General features: G+C 44.1%; 1 protein-coding gene across 1 annotated transcript in view; it reads right to left on the bottom strand.

Annotated features, from left to right (window-relative positions):
- LOC747025 (aldehyde oxidase 2-like) overlaps positions 1–25,114 on the bottom strand; it is a 116,477-nt gene that overhangs the window by 47,326 nt on the left and 44,037 nt on the right. The window contains 8 exon segments of the mRNA XM_063791032.1: positions 491–675; positions 2,458–2,567; positions 4,037–4,130; positions 6,072–6,238; positions 11,120–11,268; positions 12,268–12,320; positions 13,701–13,775; positions 15,119–15,177. Coding sequence (XP_063647102.1) covers positions 491–675; positions 2,458–2,567; positions 4,037–4,130; positions 6,072–6,238; positions 11,120–11,268; positions 12,268–12,320; positions 13,701–13,775; positions 15,119–15,177 — 892 coding nt within the window.

The raw sequence follows: 25,114 nt of genomic DNA, 5'->3' as shown, positions 1-25,114 counted from the left end.
GCCTCCTGAGGAGCTGGGACTACAGGTGCATGCTACCATGCCCAGCTAATTAAAAAAAAAAAAAATATATATATATATAGTAGAGATAGGGTCTCGTTTTGTTGCCCAGGCTGGTTTTGAATTCCTAAGCTCAAGCAATCCTCCTGCCTTGGCCTCCCACATTGCTGGGATTATAGGCATAAGCCATGGCACCAGGATGACTAGGCTGTCGATCTGTGTAAGAGAACAAGGGCAGATGGGAAAAAATCACCTGCTGGCTGAACTCAGGCCAGGTCACTTTTGTTGTATACCTCATCCAAAGACTGGCATCCAATTAATCAAAGTCAAATAAGGTTTAATTCATTTAGCAAAATGGCAGAAAGAACAGGCAGTGATTTTCATGTAATAGTTTCCATCTTCCCAGGGCTTTACTGACGCTTGCCAGAGACAGATCTCCACTTGTTTTATTTAACAGCAAGCTTCCCCCTCAGGGTGCGGGCTCTTGGCTTACCTCCCAAGGAGCTGCTGGCAGGATCTGTGTGCACTGATGGTGGCAGCCCCCACCCCTCCATAGGCGATGCTCAGGTCCTCAATGCTGTCTGTGCCTTCTTTGAGAAGGACTTGCATGCCGGCATTCACGTGGGGCAAGGCATTCTGCTGGCATTGAGCCTGTCGGAAGGCTGACACAAATTCCCACTGTGGAGACAAAAACCATTTGGGGTTATCTGATATGACAAAACTAAGAACATGGTTTATGCTTCTTGTTGCCACTAATTAATCACTTAGACACAATCTGACAAGACACCAAAGACAGTTGGCACAATTAGAGGACACCTTGGCTGACTTCTCGTTCAAAATGAGAACAGCGTCCTCCCCAAGGCCCACTCTCAAGGCCTCGGACACCCTCAAGGAACAGGGACCACCGCGCACTCTCCCTTGGAGGCCAGGACGCCTCTGCACGGGATGCTGTGGGAACTCACGCCTGGACACCCGTCCATGTGCTGGCATTGCCAGGGGCCATTCCCTCCAGTTTTCAGACACCTTTTCCCCATGAGGTTGGAGGAGCCCTCCTAATGCAGGGGCTTTTAAAGGTGATTTGCTAAAAGTGCAAAGGAGACCCACCACATTGCTTGGCTTGTAGAAATGATTGCTTTTCCACTTGGCAAAGCACAGAAGGGAGCCGAGCAAAGCTTTCCAGCAGTGGCTAGGGAATCTTGTGTCAGGAGGAAGAGTCAAAGGTGATGGCTGTCCCAGCTGACCCCTTGGCACCATGACCTTTGGTGAGCCAAGGTGGGGTCCATGAAGACGGCCTGTGCCCCTTTGTGCATTTCCATCTGTGCCGCCACCAAGGGTGCACATGTTTGAGTGGGCTTGTTTTTCCGTCTGCTGCCTTTTCATGGATTTAAATGGGAACACATTTCAAAGTTTCCATTCCAAAGGAAAAACTAATGAAGATCACACATGGCTGAAAGCATAACTTATGACTCCCTCCATAACCAGGCTGCCACCCGGCTTTTGATGCTATTAATTAATCATACAGACACAATCTAACAAGACACCTGGCACAGTCAGAGCTGTGCTGGTTGGAATGTAGGCATGGTTGTAGGAGGCAGGGGTGCCCCAAAGGAGCCCCCCACTGTTGATCTCTGCCTGGTCCCTCCCTGCTGCTGGGCCGGTGAGCTGATCTATTGCCTTGGCTGGAGCCAGGGCTGTGCTCCAGGTGGAGATGGCTGTGGCTGAGCTGGGAAAGCAGAGACCTTCAGCCAATGGTAACGACCAATGCCCCTGTAGAAGAATATTACTGCTACTGTAGCAGAAGGCCCCGGATGGGGAGTGGGCCATCCTCATCCTGGTGCCCCAGAGTCTTGGCTGCTCCTCTCTGGGACTTTGGGGGCTGAGCTAGGGTGTGTGTGTGTGTGTGTGTGTGTGGGTGTGTGTTGCATTGCCTCTCTCTGGGAAGACTATCCTCTTAGATTCAGGTACAGCTTTGGCAGAGGCACAGGGAGCAGGCAGTGAGGACAGAAGGTCAACTCCATAGCTGGCTGGGTGGCTACATCAGCCGCAGAGATTCTGAGTTAGCGAACAACTAGAGGCCCTCCTGCGCCCATGAACTATTGGCTAGAGTGGGGTGTGGGACAGCTGAGCCCTAGCCCCCATCTCCCTGTGGGTCAGTTAGAGACACTCCATTTGACAGCCCGAGAGCTTGAACTCGTGGCCATGAGGGGTGTGGTGGTGTGACCACAGGCCCTCAGCAGGCTCCACCCTGCAGCTAGAACAACAGCCCCACATCCACACCCGGAGCTGCCTGCTCTTGGCTGTCGGAGGGCCTTGGTGCTGGCCCAATCTGCAGTTGGACAGGAAACAGGTTTGCAGGGCAGAGTTATTTTCTTTCCATCTGTTTTTAGATTTCTAAAGATGACTGGACTCAGTTATGAAAAAGGAAAAACCACCCTCAAAAGCAACCAGCGGAATTCTGACCTTTTGAGAGTGCGGGATATGCACAGATTCCAAAATTTCCTCTGGCTTAAGGTCTGCACTTGCCAACCCAGCAAGAAAATGTTCATTTAGAGGAATCTGCCGCGTACCTTCTGTGGAAGAGAATGATATTTCTGCACAGTCACAACAAGGAGAGCAAGATTATTCTGTTCTTTTAAATGTCAGCAGTGGAGAAGGAAAGGCCAGCTTCCTCTACACAGAGCAAGGCTGAGGTCTGAGTCCACGGCAAAGTCACAGGGTCCCATCATGGGGTCCCAGGTGGTGGCACCGTAATGACATTACTATTTTCTCATCAGCATATGTGCTATGTGAACTGGGGTCTCTTCTGCCTTGAAGGCTCACTGGGCCTGTGGTTAACTACATAGAACCTGTTCAGTGCTTATGATCACTTGTTAAGTCAACAACTTTAAGCCAACACACGGTTTGTTTGCACTTTTAACTATTCAATTCAGTTCAAGCCACTGACTTTGCCTTTTGTTCTTCCTGCTGTTGTCAGCTCTTGAGACAGACACTTACACCTTTAAAACAAAGTGAAAAATTCTGAAACCTCCTTCTAGCCCAGTTGCCCCCTCTTGGTGACCACAACTGTGCTCTCTGGCCCACAGGAGTGCAGTGAGGAGATCAAACTATGGCCTGGGGACTGTGACATGCGTTTGATCCCTGGCACAGTGAGCGCTGTGCTGGTTGGAATGTAGGTATGCTTGTGAGGAAGCAGGGTGCCCCAAAGGAGGCTCCCATGGTTGATCTCTGCCTGGCCCCTCCCTGTTGCTGGGCCAGCGAGCTGATCTACTGCCTTTGCTGGAGCCAGGGCTGTGCTCTGGGTGGAGATGGCTCTAGCTGAGCTGCGAAAGCAGACCTTCAGCCAATGGTAATGACCAACGCCCCAGCACAGCCTGGCACGTAGTTGCATCCAGTCAAGGTGGTATTAGTATCTGGGGGGCAGTTGGGGGCAGTGTGAGTGTGCAGGGTGCTTGGGGAGATGAAAGGGAGGTTTAGTGGGCAGCCACCACAAGGGAACGTTCCTCTCAGCTAGCAATTAAAATCAATCGCTGCCTACCCCTTCCCAGGGGCCCACGACAACCTGTGTGGATGTCCACTGTGTGTCCACACCAGCCTTGTAGCTTCTTACACAGCAACTGGGGGGTGGGGAGGCAACTTTGAGCCACTGTGTGGGGGCCTCGGACTGTGTGTTCGTGGAGGGAGCCCATGATGAGAATGGGGGAGCAGGAGCAGTTCCTTGGCCCACAGGGAGAGTGCGCACTGCAACCTCGCCCTCAGCTTAGCCTCTGCACATCACCTGTGGTGTTTACTGGTCAAGCAAGACACGTGGGCGAACATGTGAGCTAACTGAGTGTGTGGTCCCAGGTTGTGTGCGTGTGTGGTGTCAGAAGGAAACACCAGCTGCCTTTTGGATCAGTGCACCTTCCCTCATGAGCTGGGCTCCCCATGGTGAATTGAGAACCAGAGACTTGGGCTCTGACTTAAAGCAGTTCCTTAAAAGAATAAATAGAAAAGACAAAAGATCTCTAGGTGCTGTTCAGAGTGTTTGGAGGCAGCTTACCTGCTGAAATCAGATTGAGGGTAGCATTGCCCACAGCAAGAATTGGATTCAGGTCCGAATAGCAATGCCGGCTTATCACATGCCCCCCTAAGGACTAAGGAGAGAGAGTTACAGCTCAGTCATTCCATCTCTCAGCTTCTCTACCCCGAAGGCACCTGCTGATGGTCCTCTTAGTGGCCATGAAAGGGTTAAGAGGAATCTAAGTCAGTTCAGTCTTTCTCTCTTTTGCAGAGGGTGTGGGTTCAGCTTGTCAGGGAGGGCCCCTCCCACTGGCTTCTTTGGATGGGAAGAGGACTCGAGGGTGCCTAGCACTTACCTAACACTGGTGTGTTCCACGCACTGTCTAACCCCTGACACAACAACCCAGTGAGGTGGGTGTCGTTATCCCTATTTTACAGATGAAGACACTGAAGTACAGAGAAATTATGAAACTTGACCAATGTCCCCAGCTAGGAAGGGGCAGGCCTGGGATTCAGATTCAAGCAGGGAGGCTCAGCGGGAGTGAGCCACCCCACTCAGCCCTGGCAACAGTGAAGATGGCCATGGTGTTGGCTACAGAGGTGCCATCTTGCCTTGGTGCAAAGGGTCTCAGCCTCATCTCTTGTGGGCTTCTGAAATGGCCAGACTTCACATGGGCTGTGTCAGTGTTCTGAGGCATCCACACAGTTGGACAGAGAATTGCCTTTTCACTCTTTTCTGGGAGCCCTCACTCAGATCTGATGGAGCCTGTAGCATTTCAGAACTTGGGAGGGAAATGACTGGCCATTGAACTCAAGATTCTCCTCCCAGCATAGGGAAGGAATCTACGGTGACCTCCTGGTTGCTGCGGTCTGGACTGGAATACAGGTGAGGACAGGGAATCCCCATTCCTTTATGAGCAGTTCCATTTTACATTTTTTTTTGTTTCCCCTGAGCTGAAATCTGGCTCCCTGGACCCTCATCTGTCAGTTATTCTTCTACTCTCTGCTCATATGTAATAACACATCAGACCTCAGGAGTCTAGACATAGTCCAAGGCAGCTCTCATATTCCCTTTGCCTATCCTCCCACCCCTAGTCCTCTTTTTGGGGTGGTTTCCAACCCCTCATTCTCCTGCCACCTTCTCCTCACCAGTGTACCTCGTCAGAGTTCCTGACTGGGGAGAGAACATTTTGAAATCACTTGAGAGCTGTTTTAAAGGAAACATGCCCTCCCTGGTTTTCCATATCCCAAAGATTTCTGCTATACAATTGAGGGTATGCAGGGGAAGGAGCATATGTGTTTCAAAAACCTAACTGTTTCTCTTTTCGTTTCTTTTGAGATCAAAATCAACCAGATCTTCAAGTATGCCTCCCAGATCTGACCATCTTTCTCCAGCTGTGTTTTGAACAGCCCAGAGTAGAGAAGGCTACCCTCCTTGTTTTAGATACTCTATTTTGTTAATGCAGCCTAAGACTAAACTAAGTTCTTGGACAAGCTTATCATGAAACTAGCAAAACCATAGCATCCTTTTCTCACCTGTGATGCTGCTTAGCCACTCTTTTGAGCTTGACTTATCGTTCTTCCTATTCTTCTTTTCTTTTCTATTTTTTTTTTTTGAGATAAAGTCTTGCTCTGTTGCCCAGACTGGAGTGCAGTGCCACGATCTCCGCTCACTGCAACCTCTACCTCCTGGGTTCAAGCAATCCTCCCACCTCAGCCTCCCAAGTAGCTGGAATTACAGACGTGCATCACCATGCCCAGCTATTTTTTGTATTTTTAGTAGAGACAGGTTTCACCATGTTGGCCAGGCTGATCTCGAGCTCCTGACTTCAAGAGATCCACCCACCTTGGTCTCCCAAAGTGCTGGGATTACAGGCGTGAGCCACTGCTCCCGGCCTATAGTTGTTTCTTAAATATTTTTATTAAATAATGCTTATTAATTTTAAACATTTACTGCGCCTGTTGCTTCAATCTGCTGAGACCTTTTTGCGTACTGATTCTGCCAACGCATATCTCAACATTTCAGTGAGGTTCAGAAATAGGTGCGGTGTGCCCAGTGGTTGAAACCAGGGAACATACGCCATATTCCGGATCTGCTGGCCTGCCAGACTCCTCAGGTGCTTCAGGAGGGCTCGGTACGTCTGTGTTTTCTCCTCTGGGAGCTCAGCTACCCTCGCAGCTGAATTGTAATAATGGCACCAGGACCTCAGTGTTTGGCCAGTGCAGTGAGTATCCACATTGGCTCACAGAGAGTCGCTGGGAACTCAAAAACAGCACAGATGCCCCACTCCCAGATCAATTCAATTAGAATCTCTGCTGCCTTTTTTTTTTTTTTTGAGACAGAGTCTTACTCTATTGCCCAGGCTAGAGTGCAGTGGTGCAATCTTGGCTCACTGCAACCTCCATCTCCCAGGTTTAAGCAATTCTCATGCCACAGCCTCCCAAGTAGCCGGGATTACAGGCACCTGCCATAGCCCTGGCTAATTTTTTTTTTTTTTTTTTTTTTTTTAGACAGAGTTTCGCTCTTGTTGCCCAGACTGGAGTGCAATGGCGTGATCTTGGCTCACCTCAACCTCCGCCTCCCAGGTTCAAGTGATTCTCCTTCCTCAGCCTCCTAAGTAGCTGGGATTACAGGCATGCGCCACCATGTCTGGCTAATTTTGTATTTTTAGTAAAGACGGGGTTTCTCCATATTGGTCAGGCTGATCTCGAACTCCTGACCTCAGGTGATCCTCCCACCTCGGCCTCCCAAAGTGCTGGGATTACAGGCGTGAGCCACCTGCCCAGCCTAATTTTGTATTTTTAATAGAGACGGTGTTTCACCATGTTGGCTAGGCTGGTCTCGAACTCCTGACCTCAAGTGATCTTCCTGCCTTGGCCTCCCAAAGTGCTGAGATTACAGGCGTGAGCCACTGCGCCCAGCCTGGATCTCCGCAGATTTTTAAAAGGCTTCAAGGTGTTTTTACACAGCCAGAGTGAGATCTCCTGGGCTGGTCCACATTCTTCTTTTGACAGACACAAGGAAATAGAGGCTAGAGAGAAGGAATGACAGCAAAAACTTGCAGGTGGCAGACCTTACCAGAATTTTCCATGACCTCCTCCTGACTGATTGTGGTGAAGCTATGCAAAGTTGCTTTGTGATTAAGGGGGATAAATCGAATGGCATTACAATAAGGCAAAGGTCATTCAATTCCCCAGGTTGTTGTCTAAAATCTGTAATGCTTGGATTTCAGGTTTTGCACCCGATACTCAAAATCTTCAACAATCAGTTTTGTGAGGGGCACTGGTCAATTGGCCCATGTAAGGAGCTGCCCCAGCCATTTATGTTGAGCGTTACTGGGTATGAGGAAGTTGGGGGCTCCTGGGAAGGGTCCAGGGAAGTAATGGGAGAGCATCTAGCGATCGAAGTAATGTTATTTGCTAACTGGCAAGGAAATAATTCAAAATTTCAACCAACTTTGGAACCATAAGTTGTGAGGATCGGCAGGATATTAGCATGAGCTTCAGGGTTTTTCTTCAGTAAGGATGAAAGGGTTCAAATCAGTCTTAAAAAGTGAAGTAGTCACCCAAACCCCCAGGAGATGAGTTAGGCAGCCTTTTAAAATTAATCCTTCACACCCCGGGGTTTGCAGAATGAAACGCTAACGTAGAGTGATTTGACATTACTAGCTGGGCTGGTCCTAATTGCAGTTAGTCTGTTTTTATCAGGTTGGGCTTTGATTTATCTCTTGTTGACTAATCTTTGAGAATATTTCACCCTCCTACATAGCTGTATTTTATCAATATTAAGAATGTACTTGTCATGACTCCTCCCCCACCTTGCCAGCATACTCATGCAACACCCCGCTGCCTCAGTAATCTCAGCTAATTTAGTTGATAAGGGAACCATGAGCTGCTCCTTGTTATCCTTATGCTAAACAAATCTAAACTATCCCTCCCCGCTGGAATGTCTCAGCCTGGAGTTCTCACCCTGTTTCTGTTTTAGCATCTCCTAAAATGTACTCTGTAACAGGGGATCTAATTTCATCCCAGACCCATCAGTGATGGTCTGTTGCTTCCTTATCACAGGTTTCAATGGAGCCTGTTTTTTAACTTCTGGAAGGTCCTGGCCTGCCTTATCTTTGCAGGAGTACTAGGAAAATCAAGCTTTTTTTTTTTTTTTTTTTTTTTTTTTTTTTCAGTCATACAATTCCTTCTCCCTAAGGAGAAGACCCAGAGCCTTATTAGTGGAGGAGAAACCAGAAACAAAAAAACATAATTATTATTAAGGTCAGAAGCATCACATAGACCAGCATCACCACCTCTTATTTGACACAGACGGAAAAGGGCAGTTCAACCCCAGTGGGGATTGAAGTATCCCTGTCTGCTCTATTGCCTGAATCCTCATAAGAGTTCAAACACAGTTTGAAGCCAAATAATTCCATTTCCATTGCACACATCACCATGTCACCTCATGCTAGGCACGACACACCTTCTGCCAGGCTATACTGAGAACATTCTACTTAATGTGGTTCTATTCATATTTTATTCCATCTCTGGTCACAAAATCTAGGTTTCTTCCAATGCAAGTGAAAAGAACTTCAACTTTGATTCTCAGAAAGGGCATTTCAGTGGAACGCTATGCTTTTCAGAGTTCATGGGTCTATGAGGTAAACATGCAATGACTTTCTGGAGCACTCACTATACTAAAGATTTTGAGAAAACAAATGTATACTGAGCCAAACATGTAGGTCATATGATTGAGCATGCAAACCTTAAACAAATGTTTAAGTCAAAATTACAGCTGTGCAAAAATGTATTTCCTGGGTGTGCTGGTGGGGAACACATCTGGCTCCAGTACATCCCACCCCCGCCAGTGTCCTTCACTCATCTGGGACTTAGGAAAAGTTCGAGAATCGTGGAAACTTTCCTGCAAGCCACTAGAGGGTACTCATGCTTTAAGTTTAAGAGCCCTAAAGGAAGGCGCATTGTTTGTTTTAGCTCTGCTTTGCAGAGACCAAACTGAGCAGTTAACTCACATAGCTAATTGGACGGGCTGTGGGGTGGACCTGAGGGGTAGAATGGCAGTAACAAAAAGAGTGTTGGCCAGGCACAGTGGCTCACGCCTGTAATCCCAGCACTTTGGGGGGCTGAGGCGGGTGGATCACGAGGTCAAGAGATCGAGACCATCCTGGCCAACATGGTGAAACCCTGTCTCTACTAAAAATACAAAAATTAGCTGGGCGTGGTGGCGCACACCTGTAGTCCCAGCTACTCGGGAGGCTGACGCAGGAGAATTGCTTGAATCTGGGAGGTGGAGGTTGCATTGAGCTGAGATTGCACCACTGCACTCCAGCCTGGTGACAGAGCGAGAGTCTGTCTCAAAAAATAATAATAATAAAAAAAAATAAACAGAAGTTTAATGAGGAACAATATATTTACGTAGTTTCAAAGTATCTCCCCACAGAATATTTATTAACTACAGAAGGAGAAAAACCACCTCACTGTGGAGAGTCCTGGTAGACACCATCTTAACCAAGTGGGACACGTCGAAGTCATGTGTCACCTGGCAGGATGCCATGAGGGGAACACAGAGTCACTTTTGTAATATTCTGACAAAGACTCATAACGTCGATCTAACCACGACAAAACAGTAGACAAACTCAAAATGGGAGACATTGGACAAGATAACTGGCCAAACTCTTCCGAAGTGTCAAAGTCATGATGTCAAAGAGAGAGGAGAGACCTGATTCCTGCTCCAGGACACCTCAGAGACAGGACAACTAAATGAAAAGTGAGATTCTGTATTGAATATTTTTGCTATAAAATACTTGATTGGGACAACTGGCGAATCTTGAATGGAGTCTGATAATTAGATAGTAGTTGTGAACTGCTGTTAATTTCTGGATTCTGACGGGTATATTGTATAATGTGTAGGACTAAACTCTTAAGTGTTCAGGGGTTTGGGGCATTAGGTCAGCAATTTACTCTCAAATGATTCAGGGTAAATAAAATTCTTTGTACTGTACATGCAAATTTTCTGTAAACTTGTCATTGTTTCAAAAGCTAAAAATGAGTTAAAATTTTTGTGATCAATTCTGGTAAAGAGAAGATTAAGAACTGGCTAAATAATGTTCTTCAGGTATGACAAGTGTTGTTATAAGGAAGGTCTTTTTCATCTGCTGAGAAACTTAATAGATTCATGTTAGACATACGTATTTAATTCAATTTCACTTATTTCCTAAACAAACCTTACATGAGTCTATTTATAGAAAGCATTCATATTAAATACAAATACAATAGTCAAATCATTAAAATAAGTGTAAAAGATGAGAGTCAAGAAATGAGATGAAATGAATAATAAGAGAGTAGGAATTTATATATGATAAAAACTGGCCAGGTGCGGTGGCTCATGCCTGTAATCCTAACATTTTGGGAGGCCGAGGTGGGTGGATTGCCTGAGCTCAGAAGTTCGAGACCAGCCTGGGCAACACGGTGAAAGCCCGCCTCTACTAAAATACAAAATAAATTAAATGGGGGTGGCGGCATGCGCCTGTAGTCCCAGCTACTCGGGAGGCTGAGGCAGGAGAATTGTTTGAACCTGGGAGCCAGAGGTTGCAGTGAGCCAAGATCGCACCACTGCACTCCAGCCTGGGCGACAGAGCTAGACTCTGTCTCTGCAAACAACAACAACAACAACAACAACAACAAAAACCAAAACTAAATGAAGCATAAAATTTAACTTTGAGTTTCCTGGTTGCCAAGGCAAAGATATAAAAAGTTACCAAGTGCTTATTTTACAATAAGCCCTGGCCGGGTCCTAAGTCTAGCCACTGAGCCTCTGTTGCATCTGAGTCTCTTTCTCCCTCACTGTCCATCCCTCACCATCTGCCATAGCCTCTCAAGCTCACAGTTCTTTGTCTCTGTTGCTGGTGGCCTGGCTTTTTCTTCCAGCTGCTTGTCTCTGGTGGCATTCTATACTTGTGTGCCAGGATAGCTTTCCATTTTTGCCTAGTGCTGTGAGGAAATTGCACTTTTCTTAGTAAAAATAAAGTTCAGAACCTCAGAGTTGGCACTGGGTGGTCCATACGGCCTTGGCTTTCACCCAAGACTCACTTCCTTTGGGATCTATGTCTGATCCTACCATTGACACATTGGTCTAACGGGGCACTGTTTCCCTCTTTTTTTCTTATACTGGACGGAGGACTCTTGGGTTGATTCTCCGTAGACCGACTGATCAGAGTTAGAATGTTCATATAAGAATTGGATAAATGACAGGAGGAAACAAAAGGACTAGAAAAAGAGACAATTTCATTGATCTTTACAACTCAGCTTACTTCTCTTCAATTGTTGAACCAATAAATGGGTTCTTCCTGGTTCCTGGTCTACCTCCTCATGATGGTTACTATTATTTATACCCACTGGCCAGGGGTGCCTGTGACTTCCATGGTTGACCTGTGAGACCAACAGAATCTGAGCTCCCTCAGTTCTAGTTTCCTAAATTCACGTCCTTCCTCTGGGTTACTGACACTAGGCATGGCCTCCCCATTCAAGAAGATCCAACCTACCTTCAGATGTGAGCTTTGTATTTATAGATGCCATCAGGATACCAGACTGCCCTCCCAATAAGCCTAGGAGATATGCCCACATATGCTCAATATGGTAAAAGGATGGTTAGTTTCTTGTCACTTCCAGTGAGATCTCCCTGTTCCTTATTTGGACAAATTCTCATGTCTGATGGGGTACCTTGCTCAACTTCCCATGCTATTTGTATGGGGCTATTTTGGTCATCCCTGGTTTGACTCACAGCTTTTATAACCAATCCCCCATTACACAAGAGAAGAGGGTCACAAGAGGCAGGATATAAGGCAAGATTTCTGGAGAGCAAGAAATATTAGAAAGCCCAAAGTGCTGCATCCTATTAGACACTAAGACTGAAAGGCATAAGCACTAAATCCATGCTGGGAAGCACTAAAAGCTTTGCAAAAATCCCTCTATCTTGATCTGTTCTCACTATTCACAGGATCATTTAATATCAAACCTATAAACCTGTGGCAGGTTTATGTGTACTAAGGCATTGTAGGAAGGAAATTATGGGACTCATCTCAAAATTGTCTGCCTTCCTGTTCTGTTAATATAACATTTCTCTCTCTAATGAAAACCTTTCAATAAAAAAATAAAATTGATAATAATAGACAATATTAAAAATACAAACAACTGAGCACACCTTTTCAAAGTTCCTTTTCCATTCTAAAAGGGAATAATTTTAGGACAGTATTAGATACCTCTTACCTAAAATATCCAGTGGCAGACAAACTAGTGCTTTGAGCAAAAGCTTCATTAACCTGCAAAAAAGAATATGATGAAAGGAAAAATACACACCTGGACAAAAGCAAAACATGGGAAAATAACCATTTTCTAGATGTCATAGTTTTCCTTATTGTTGGGAATGTTATTTTCCTGAGTGAACAATCAGAGTGCCCAAGTGGGTTCTCTGCCCAGGATGATTGCTAAGGATGCCCAGGATGATTGCTAAGTCACTGCTTTGGTGGATCTATTTAAAGAGCAAAGGAAAAAGCGATGAAGGTAAACATCTGTGGTGGAAGTTTAAATTCAGGGTCCCCAAACAAAGTCTAACCAAGGATCTCCATCCTCCTGCCTCCATATATGGGGAACCAGTCTGGGTGGAGCTTCGGCTTGGTTGGAATATGTGTATATTTTTAAGTTTCAGAGAAACTAAGAGATAAAGGAGGCAAGTTTGGTAATCCCTCAAGTTACTGCTACCGCATCCCATCCATCGCCGCTCCCTGAGGGCTTCCCACAAAACTTCAAAATCACCAGGAGACTTTCTAACAGCACTAATTAAATACTCAGGGGCCTTGCAGAACTTCTGCTGCCTCAGTTTTTAAAAATCTGGGTCATGTTTTAAAATGAAGTCTTTATTCTGAAAGAAGAACAAGAACTACCACCCAAAGACTATCCAGTTTTCCCCAGGAATGTTTGAAATGCAGGTATGGAAAATAGCAAGCATTTGTAGCTTTAACTGAAGATGTTTTTCAAATGTAATCCAATATAACAGCTTCTCCTGCAAGAACTTCCTTTAAATGTATTGCTTTTTTCTCTGCAAATTTCCAAAAGTGAACTTTAGATGATGTAGGCTCTATCTTCCTTAGCGAATAACCAGACACACACTAAGTGGTATTTAAATATGAATGGCTTTAACACTGTTACTGAGCTATTTCTCCAGGTGTGAGTAAATAGCCAGATGAACCAGAGATTTCTGTTTCATAAGATCTGGTTGCAAGGTGAATGACTGATTTATATCTGTCCCTTATGAACTCAGCTTACTAATCTTTAATTTCTGGACCAATATATGAATGCCTTTCTTCCTAGCTCCTAGTCACCTCCTTATGATGGAGATACTATCCATTTTATATCCAAAAGCCAGGAGTGCTACTTAAAGCGCGGTTCAGCAGTGCCAGCGTTACCTGGGAGGCTGACAGAAATGCAGACTCTGAGGCCCCACTCAGACCTACAGAATAAGAATCTGCATTTTAACTGATGCCCAGGTGATCTGCCTGCTCACTGATGACTGGGGAGGGGATGCCCTAGGTTGTACAGGACAGGAGGAGGAAGTGGCAGGGATGCAGCATACCTGGGAACAGGTGATTCCACTCAGTGGCCCCACAGGAGCTCTGCAGGCTTCAGCCACACCTGATACTCACCCACTTCTCCCAGGTGCCACTAGTACTCCATCTGATAATAGGTTCAAGGCATTCCACGAGGGTCCGGCAGGTATTCTGCAGGTGGAAAAGGACAGAAGACTGGCAGATAATTAAATGGGGAAACATTTCAAACTCAACTGTGTTTCTCACCCTGCAACAATCATCATCCTTCCTGCATCCTGCAGATACCTTCCATGTGGCTTGTCTCCACCTCTGGACAAGGGGCTGACTCTGGTTTTCCCTGTGGAACCAGTGCCAAGGTGGGACTTTTTCACCCAGGAGGTAAAAGTGGAGGCTAGAGGGAGGACAGATAGAATGCAAGATCCATTTGCCCAGTTCAACCAAAATGGCTCTGTTTCTATGTGTTTTACGTGTTGAGGTTCCACTTAGGATTTGCTGCATACTTAGCAAGGCTATGAAAACCCCTGTCCAGGCAGTGAACACAAGAACACAGGCACAGAGAAAGGCAGCGTGGTGTGTAGAGAAATGTGAGTTTTAGAGTCAGACATCCCTGTGATTGAATAGCTCTGCTTCTTCTCAGTATGTGGATGACTTATACTCTCCATGCCGTGGGGATCTTGTCTGTGACCTGGAGATACCAGAACCAGGTGACCACATAGCCTGCTTTGCCCAGGACAATCCCTGTTTACACTGGTTGTCTTTGTATTAATGCCAATGGCTCCCTTTGCTCTCCAAAGTATTTTTGTTTGAATTATATGGGCAGTAATACCTACTTTGAAGGGTTGTTTTAAATACATTCAAGTGTGGCATAATGATGTTTTAGTCAACAGTGGACCACATATATGACAGTGGTCCCAAAAGATTATAATGGAGCTGAAAAATTCCTATTGCCTAGTGACATCATAGCTGTCATAGTGTTGTGGCATAATTACTTTATTTTTTAATTTAACTTTTTTTTTTGAGACAAGGTCTGGCTCTGTTGCCCAAGCTAGAGGTCAGTGGCATGATCTTGGCTCACTGAAACCTCCACCTCCCAGGCTCAGGTGATTCTCCTAACTCAGCCTCCCAAGCAGCTGGAACTACAGGTGTATGCCACCATGCCTGGCTAATTTTCTTATTTTCTTCTGTAGAGACAGGGTTTCCCCTTGTTGCTGAAGCTGGTCTTGAACTCCTGGACTCAAGTGATCAGCCTGCATCAGCCTCCCAGAGTGCTGGGATTACAGGTGTAAGCCACCACACCAGACCTAAATATTTTTAAAATAAAGTAGTGTAGCCTAAGTGTGCAGTGTTTATAAAGTCTAGACTAGTGTACTAGGTCTTCACATCCACTCACTACTTACTGACCCAGCCAGAGCAACTTTTAGTCTTATACAGGTGTACCATTTTTTATCTTTTATACCAGATTTTTACTGTACCTTTTCTATGTTTAGATATATTTGGGTACAATAAATACTTACCGTTATGTTATCATTGCCTACAGCATTCAGTGTAGTAATATGCTGCACAGGTTTAGAGCCTAGGAACAATAGGCTAGACCGTATAGCCTAAGTGTGTAGTAGGCCATACCATCTAGGTTTATGAAAATGTACTCTATGATGTCCCCACAATGGCAAAATCGCCTAAAGATGTGTTTCTCAGATCATATCCCTGTTGTTAAGTGAGGCATGACCCATACAGCACTCGGTGTTGTCTTCATTACTTTACTCTAGGGGCAGGTACTCATTAAAGCTTTGTGAGAGACTTGCTTGGAACCTGGGTCACTGAGTAACCAGCATTGAATGAGTTACTCTTGGCTTTGGTCTTCAAGTTCAGCTGACCAAACCAGGGATATCTCCACTTGTCCCCTCTCAAAATGAGATGTTGCGCTTGCCCTTCTCCAGATACCAGGACATTTGGCTCAGTAAGGCTTCTGCCCTCTGTTCTTCCAAGAGGGCAGCCTGGGGAGATCTCTGTTCTCAAGTGAGGAGGTCTTGGGTCCCAGTGTGGGTCTGCATTCTAGAGGGGGTCCCCGACCCTATCATGGGTGCCCTTTTCATAGAGTAAGCATGAGAAAGTGGACTTGATTGGGGAATGAACAAGTTGTCTGGCACCGGGAAGTCTGGATTTGGGGTGCAATTGGCACTCAAATATATGTATAATTAATACACAGGAGTTGTCTGGGAATGCTGCCACCCCTCACTGAACTGTGGAGCCCATGAAAAGTTACAGCTGCTCCAGTCAAGGGTGAGGAGCCACTGGTTCCCTGGGAAGCTGAGTTTTGGTGAAGCCCCTCCCACTAGAGAAGGGAGGTGAAGCCCTCTTCCCAAGTTCCAGCTGGCTTATTTCCAGATAATTCAGAATGAGCTCCTAGGGGACGCTGTGGGTAATTCTAGTCATTGCATCACAAAGCCCAAAGCTGTGATGCAATGTCTGGGAGGTGTGTGCAGTCTGGGAGTATTTTATAAAGTCCAATTCTGGCTGATGGCAAAACTGAAACAACCTCTTTCACCTGTGTCATTTTGGTGTTAATACCTTGTCCCAATTCTGGCTGATGGCAAAACTGAAACAACCTCTTTCACCTGTGTCATTTTGGTGTTAATACCTTGTCCCAATTCAGCTCTGCCATGACCAACTAATACAGACCCATCTGTGTAGATATGAACTAGAGCAGCAGCCTGGAAATAAAATTAGAAATCTGTTCTTTCTGCCATCTGTATGTGAATTTTTGACAGTAAGGCAGTCACAAATGAAGTAGCAAAAGCCACAAAATAAAGCTACAGTTTCACTGGTACAGGACCAATGGTTTCATCCAAACGTGTGTGCCACCTGAGAATAGCTAAGGTGCTGTCCCATGAAATCTGTGAAACAAAGAAAAGCCTAAACGAGTCCCTTACTGTTGAAATGTGGTCATCAGCTGTTGCAGCGGCCTCTCGCCATTTTCAGCGGCATTAACTGGTTAGACTTTGAAGGCCCGCTGGCATTGTCCTCCTTTCTGAGTCTCTCCTAGTGTAAGGTTGAATTCAATAAGGAGAGTGCCTCTCTCTGCAGTTCCAACTCTGCAAAGCAGTAGCAAATTGGCCTAAATTGTTAACAACTAGTAGAATTTGGAGCTTGTTTTTGTTGGAGCGGACCCTCTTTGCCCTTAGTTGTCATTTGGGGAGGAACACTCTGTCCTCGTGAATTCTTTCTCCTTGTTCCTCTGAACATATTATTCTCAATTGCTTCTGGGGAGTAAAAATCTTGCAAAGAATTATAGAATAAAATACAGCAAAATATAAAAAACAAAATCTCATTTGTCCATAATCTCATTGCTCTCACACCCTTGGTTATTATAAGAAAAGTTGAATAGTGCTAATATAAGGCCCCAGTCTGTCACCTGCAATTCTGAATTTCAAAAACCCTGAGCACCTATTTGGTGGAGAAACTTCTCCTGATCTCATCCAATGAGAGATTCATAGTCTTTAAAAAATCTTACTTGGTTTAAGTAATCATACACTTCACTGCAGAAATATTACTATGCTTGAATGTGGCATGTTGCCCCAGACTCTGCTGAGGACTTTAATAAACAGTATAGAGGTCATATGATCTTTTAAAATCAGAAACATTTAGAATCCCAAATTATATCTGGCCTCAAAGATTTCATAGGGGGAAAAATGAACATGGTGTATACTTAAAAAAAATCAAACATTTTAGAAAGGTACACGATGGAGAATGAAAGTACCCCTGCCCACTGGTCTGCCCTGTCCCATCCTAAAAGTAACTGGTCATCAAAAAAAAAAGGCTTTAAATACATGAACAGTCTTTCAATTCTGAAAATTGCATTGTCTCTTAAATGCTTAATTTATTCCCAAAGTGTTCTTTCCTGATGATTCTACAATATTCCACAGCTAGTGTCTACTATGGACTCACTGTGGATCTTGTGAAGTTTGGCATTTTCATCCACCAGGTTAGAGATAAACATGTGCAAAATGCTTGATAAGACAATTCACAAGCAAGAATTTGATCCAAAGGAACTGATAAGATGCTGGAGAAATGTATGAAAAATTCTTCATACTACAGCAGGAAAAAAACTGTAGAACAATTTAACCCGTGGAATTATTGGAAGGAAAGAGGAACTGTCATTATACCCAAGAAATTCTCAGTTGGATATCCAAAGATGTTTTATCATCAGGTAATTTTCAGAAATGCTTGTAAGGCTGAAAAAAATTTACCAAGATCTATTGATACTAATTTTTAGAAAATAACTTAGTAATTCCAGATGTTTTGCTGCTGGTTTAGCAATTTCATTTCTTTTTCTCTAGCAGCTATGGTGCTATTGGTTGATGAAGAATTACTGATAACAAAGAAAGTCCACAAGGAAAACTGATATTTAAAACACCACAGTTCTAATGTACAGATCATTTTGAGGACTGTCTTGAGTCACAATCCCATTTAACATCTCTTATCATGCTTCTGTGTGATCCTTAAGCATTACTTCTGGATGGCTTCCCTGACCTCCAATACCTACACTGCACCATCCACTCCTGATTCTTAACTCAGTACAGTTGCACTATGTTGAAATTGTTGATTTCCCTTTAGGGTTCCTCACTGCAGGCTGTAAACTACACCCATGTCTTAGCCATTTCTTTATTCCTCTCTTTATTCCTCCGAGCATACTGTTTGGATGGAATGATGGATAGATGGATGGATGGAATGATGGATGGATGGGTGGATGGATGATGGATGGGTGAATGCATTGTTACATGAATGAGAAGGTGAAACAATTTCTGTGGGTATTGGGTCTTCCTCTGTAATTTCCTTGAAATTGCTCTACAACTTCTAGAAAAATAAGCTCAGATTGCTTGGTCCTTCCTACAAAACCACAGTGGAATTACAGAGAAGACATCAACATTTCTGCTTGTGATTTATTGTTGTTGTCTGTAGATTTCTCCCCACTCAAAAAAAAATATATATATATATGTTTCCAGTTTTTCAGCTTCAGGAGGTCTGGGTGAGGCTCAGGAGTCTGCATTTTAACCAAGCATCTCCAAGGCTCTGATGCAGGTTCTGTGGCCACCGCTATAGAAATACCATCTTGCTCAGTGCTTTTCAAACCGTTCCTTTGAGATTCACTAGTAAGGTGTGAAAATTCATTTAGGACCAGCATATTTAAAAGAATAAATAGAAGAGAAGGGAGGAGGAAAGGAAGGGAGAGGAAAGCAGTGCAGAGAAAGTGTCAGTGCATGACATGTAGCCAAATAACTGTTGTCCTGTGTAATTTTGTTCCTTTCTCCCCCTCTCTCCCTCTCTCTCTCTGTGTCTATCTCTCTCTCTCTCCCTCTCTCCCTTTCTCTCTCTTGTCTCTCTCTGTCTATCTCTCTCTGTGTGTGTGTGTGTGTGTGTGTATGTATGTTCATGCACATGTGCTGGGTCCCATCATAAGGTGCATTTTATGGGCCATGGTAAAACAATTTGAAAGCTGCCTAGGGCATCCCTTCCTGTTGGCAGGAACGGCATCTGGAAGCCAGGCGTTCCAGTGTTGGCCAGCTCCCACACAATGTGGAATCCCACCTTCCTATTGTATCCTCTTTTCTAGCTGTGCCTCCCATCAGAGCAGTGAATGGCTCTACTCCCTCTTTCCACAGCTTTTCAGAAATTTGAGGAGGGGCAGCATTCTGGGCAGGAGTGGGGGTCTGGGCTGCCTAATCAAGCATCAGAAAGGTGAAGATGGGGCTGCCACCAGGGCTTGGTGTCAGGGAGCTCTGGTGTGGCAGCAGGAGCTGTCAAAGGGTGAGGGGGAGGGAGTGAAATCCAACATAGAGACCCCCAGCCTAGACATGCAGGGAGGGGACAGGAGTGAGATGGGAGGGGTGGGGGATTCCATCCTGAGTTGACCAGTCACTGTGTCTTGCATGTTTTAGGCATCCACGTATGCAGTCCTTCCTCTCTGTCAGGTGAGACTGGCCCACACTGCACATGAGCTCTTTTCTTCTTCAGACCAAGCACTCTGAGTTTTAATGACATGGTTCTCAATCCCCTCACTGCTCTGGCTGGCTCAATTGATACTCTCTCGTAGATTCTGTTAAAGGTCCCAGCACAGATGTTTTATCTGTTGAATGAAAGACCACTCCAAGGAAAGCAGGCTTATTTGACCCTCTTCCTGCTGGACCCTCTGACTCCTTTACAGTGTGTTGGTTGTTGCACACTTCATTTCAGTATGTATTTATTGAGCACCTTTTATGTGCAAGATCTAGGAAAATAGAAATGCAAAGAAAGGAACCTTCCCACATAAGACGCCAGTCATCTGGCAGAGCAGAATGAGATGTTCAAGGCTAGAAGGCTGCACCAGGCACCCGGGAGGCAGAGATGGATAGCACCTGGCACTCAGGAAGTACTCTGTAATTGTGGTGCTGACGGAACAAACTCAATTCTATAAGAAGCCAGGGCTGTGCTGGGGAGGTCTCCTAGAGAAGATGATATCTGAGCAGGGATTTGATTCTAATCAAACAGTGGAGTGAGAAATTGTCCATGCTTGTGAGTTAGAGTTGATAAAGCTCTGTATGAGAACAAAAGGTCTCTTATGAACTGAAACCCCTGGGGTTTAGTGCTGGAGCTTTGTGATCCTTATTTTAGGTTCTAAGCAGTATGTTCTGCTCCCTTCTAGATTCCAGGTTATATTCCACAGGGCTGAAGCTTTCAGAAAATCTTCTTCAGCGAAGTGGGAGCTTTCTATAGCTAGATTGAGACTATATAGGATGAATCAAGTTTGAACAAGCATCACTCCAAATCTTTAACATGTTTGTATTCTGGATGCCCCCAGAAATGGGGAGATCTTCAAATGCTGAGGCCTCTGCCCACACTTCTGTCTTGCTTTCGGCCTTTCACCCTCTACATAAATGTTCCCATATCTTCTATGGGCAGTGATTTGACAGTCACAAAGTGCAGTGCTAAAACTTAATTAAAAAGTACAGCAATCACGTGTGGGTGAGCATAGGGCTCTGCAGATATTTGAAACGGCAAGTTAGCGAATCACTGAATTTGTGCTGCATGTAGCGGCTTTCCTATTTGCTCACCTTATATGTCCCAGGTAGTGGGTGCCATCCTCCAGTTATCAACATGTTGTCCCCATGTTCCAGAATAAAATGGATTGGGCAGCAAGATCTGGGGAGAAAACAAAACCAGGATCACAACTTTAAGTGATTTGAGATCTCAAGTTCAGGTTTGTGGGATGTTTCAGGGACAACTGTGATCCCCTTGACTACACAAGTAAGAGACAAAGAGTAGAACCACCCAGGAAAGAGCAGGAAGCCATGGATTTCTTGCTTTTTCATAATAAACCAGGCAGCTAGGAAGCAATCTGTATGTTTAAGGAGCTCCTTTGCTGTCACTCTGTTTTAGAAGTCAAGATAGAGCATTATTTGTGGTTATTTTTGTGCCTAACCCTCAGTTTCTGAGTGGTCATCCACAGCTATTTGTTGGATTTTCTCTGAGTAATTTGGGAATTTAAAACCCTCTGGAGTTTGTCATTTCTGTGATTCCTTCATTATTACCTTTAGTGGCCAGATTTTTCATTTATACAAATGGCCAGAAGATCCTCAGAAGGTTACACAGATCACACATAAAAAGCAAAAGCTTCATTCACCAAAAAATAAATTTCTTGTCATTTCCACCAATTTCCAGAAAAAAATATATTTCTTTATCTATTTGGGGGTACAGACTAGAGAAAATTCTATAAATGCCTTCAAAGCCCCAGCTGGAGAAATAAATTGGTATCGCTTTCCAAAATTTATTAATGACAGATTGCATTACAAAATGTAATTAAGATGGTCACAGTGAGATCCTCATTATCCTCTGCTCAGCAGTCCCTAGAGTGCCACAGAGGGTCACCCAAGACTCCTCCCTCTTAGATATTAGCATTAGCACCTTATATAAATGAGTCGGCAGAAAATAAAGCCAGAGGGAGCTATGCACCATCCAGAGGGAAAAAATAAAAGTGATCCCGAGTTGGACAGGCAGGATCAGAAGTCCACATGACCTGAAGATAAGAAGAGGGGCTGGAGGGGAAGCAGGTGGGCCAGAGGGAAGCTGTGGTGATGTACAGCCTGCAGCAGCAAGACAGGAGGAAGTTTAAGGGAAGCCAACTCCCATTCTTTATATGATGTCTATCTTTCTGCTCTTTCCTGTCTTGATTTCAAAGAATCATAATTTGGCCAAGTTTCCACAGGCCGTTATTATTAAACACACGATAATTGAGTAATTATATGCAATTAAAAATTTCTTACACCTTTACTCCGTTTCCTGCCCAAATCAGTGTGTTCTCAAGACCTAGAAGTGAATTATTATTGACTTGAGCAAGGACTCCATCATCAGGTAAGGATAAATAATGAGATCTTCTTATCTATGGGTGAACCTGTTTCTGTAATGAAACTGCCTGGAGGCAGGGTTGACTTTACAGAACATATAGAAACTTGTTTCTCAACAGTGACACCCAAACAGCTGAATTTCTTTTCATCTATTTACTAGAGATATTAAACCCCAAGCCACAACTCAGCACCCACTGAGTTGAAAGAGTCTTCATTAAAACCCACAGGGACTTCAGCTATGAAGAATAAATGGGTGTATGTGAGGGAGGAAGTGAGGGAAAGAGTGGAGAATACAAATCTTAAAAAACAATTCTTTTTACCTAACTATGAAGGAAAAACTTCAGAAATCTATGAATAACCAAAGGTATTGAGAAATAAAGTTTGTTTGCATTCAGGAAGCTGGAGGCAGTGCAGAGAAGAATCAGGGCAATTGGAAAGATTTGGTGAACCATTTAGTAATCAACCCATAAATACAAATTTTAAGTTGACCTGGTATCAAAAAACTATATATGAGCAGCCCTTGAATTCATACCCCGTGAGACATCTGGGAATTATCAGGTTTGAAACCACCTTTGCAAAAATATGACTGAGACAGTGAAAGAGATCTAACCTAACTGGCTCCATCTTGTTTCTAACCTTTAAGCTGTTCTCGTTCCTTCCTGGGCATAGGCTGAACTAACTTTGGGAGGAACTTAGTTTATAGTCTAAAGCAAAGATGATAACAGCCCTTTCCCAAAACAAACCTCCTTCTTACCTGGGGAGTAGACTGCCTTTGTAGGACTAACAAATTAACCACAACATTAGACATTATGATTTAGGAGTCATGCAGCTGGAGGCTACAAGATTCTGACCATCCCTAAACTTCTCCTAAGATCAGTGCTTGAGATATTTTGCAGACCCTGCACTTGACAAATCAGCTGGCACCACCCAGATCGATAAATTGGCTCATCTGATCCTGTGGCTCCCACCAAAGAACTGACTCAGAAGAGGAGAGCTTCAACTTCTCATGATTTCATCTCTGATCCAACCAATCAGCACTCTCAACTCACTGTCCTTCCCCCACCCACCAAATTATCCTTAAAAACTCTGATCCCCCGAATGCTCGAGGGGACTGATTTGAGTAATAATAACACTCTGGTCTTCCACACAGCCAGCTCTGTGTGAATTATTCTTTCTCCATCGCAATTCCCCTGTCTTGATAAATTGGCTCTGTCTAGGCAGGGGGCAAGGTGAACCCATTGGGCGGTTACAGGTGCAATTCTCTAGGTGATAGAAGTGAGAATTTAATAACTTCAACTGAAAGAATCACTAAAGATTCCATCCTCAGGCTTTCTACCTCTGTCTCTCTTTCCCCACCTACCTCCTTCTGCCATGTGTTTGGTGGCTATAATTTTTATTATAGCTACCAAATGCTACTAAAAGTGTTGTGCAATTCAAGATTTCCAACACTGGTCACATCTACATCCCTCACACTGAAAACCACAGGACATCACAGATTTCAAATGTGATGTCCTAGTGCCTCCATGGGTACAGCTGCACTTCTCAGACCACATCTGACCTGGCACAGTTCAGAAAATATGATCACCCTAGAGGAGTCCCACGTAGGCATATTTAACTTACCTATGAACTTCAACCTTCAGTGACATTGGGACTCCTCTATCTCCTTTAATACTCACGATCTATTATGGAGGCTTAATATTAGGTTAGTCTAAACTCTGGAAGCAGACTTTAGAATTCTCCTCCCATCCTCCATTCTTAGCTAGGAATTTGATGGGTATGTTACAGGAGAATGATTTCAATACCTAGACCTGTATGGAAATTTAACCTTTGTTGCTTATTTTAGTCAAGTTGTTCTCAAGCTTTAGTGTGCTTATGTTCTGTACTTTATGAACAATTTAAGGAATTTTTCAAGGTTATTTTTAGAATTTCTTTTTCAAAATTAGATAACACATTCAAATGGTTTTAAAATGGAACAGAATCAGAATATAATCAGTGGAGGCTTGCCCACACCCATTTCCCTCTGTCTAGTTTCCACTCATTCTCTCCAAAGGTGACCAACATTATTAGCTGCTTATGTATTCTCCCAGAGTTTCTCTATGCGAATACAAGTAAATATGGATCTATATTATTACCCTCTTCACGTTGTACACTTTTTTTGCATTTTGCCTTTCACTTGTCAGTATAACTTGGTCTTGGTGGCATTTCTATAGCTGTGTTTAGAGAATGTCCTCATTCTTTTTTTTTTTTTTTTTTTTTTAAGACGGGGTCTCACTCTGTCGCCCAGGCTGGAGTGCAGTGGCACAATCTCGTCTCATTGCAACCTCTGCCTACTGGGTTCAAGTGATTCTCATGCCTCAGCTTCCCAAGTAGCTGGGATGACAGGCATGCACCACCATGCCCGGCTAATTTTTGTATTTCTAGTAGAAGGCAGTGTTTCACTATGTTAGTCAGGCTGGTCTTGAACTACTAACTTCAGGTGGTCCGCCCACCTTGGCCTCCCAAAATGCTGGGATTACAGAGATGAGCCACCATGCCCAACCCTCATTCTGTTTATATATTTTATAATATATAAAGCTATATTCTACATAGCTGTATTTATATGTTATATATACAGCTACATAGAATTATATGTATTATACAATGGAATTCTATGTAGCTGTATATATAACATATAAACACAGCTACATAGAATATCACTGTATAGATGAATGGATACCTGAGTTGTTTCCAGTAGTTTACTATTGCAAACAATGCTGCAAAGAATAACTTTGGAAACACATTATTTCACAGATAGACAAGCTAAGCTACAGGATAAATTCTCAGAGTGGGGTTGCTGGTTAAAGGCTACATACATTTGGAATTTTGACAGATACTGCTAAATTTCCCTTCATACAGGTTGTTCCAATTTATACTCCTATCAGTGAGACAAGATTGCCTGTTTTCTTGCAGCTTGGCAACTGAATATATTGTCAAACTTTTGTATGTTTGCCAACCTGATAGATTAAAAATGGCATTTCATTGTAAGTTTTAACTTAAATTTCTTCCATTTTCAGTAAGACCAAGCATCTCTTCTGTGTTCGTCTGTTCTTACACTGTTAATAAAGACATACCCAAGACTGAGTGATTTATAAA

The sequence above is a fragment of the Pan troglodytes genome, chromosome 13, assembly GCF_028858775.2.
Source record: "Pan troglodytes isolate AG18354 chromosome 13, NHGRI_mPanTro3-v2.0_pri, whole genome shotgun sequence".
NCBI classification, from domain to species: Eukaryota; Metazoa; Chordata; class Mammalia; order Primates; family Hominidae; genus Pan; species Pan troglodytes.
Note: the sequence above shows the minus strand (reverse complement) of the source record. Positions and strands in the feature narration are given on the sequence as shown.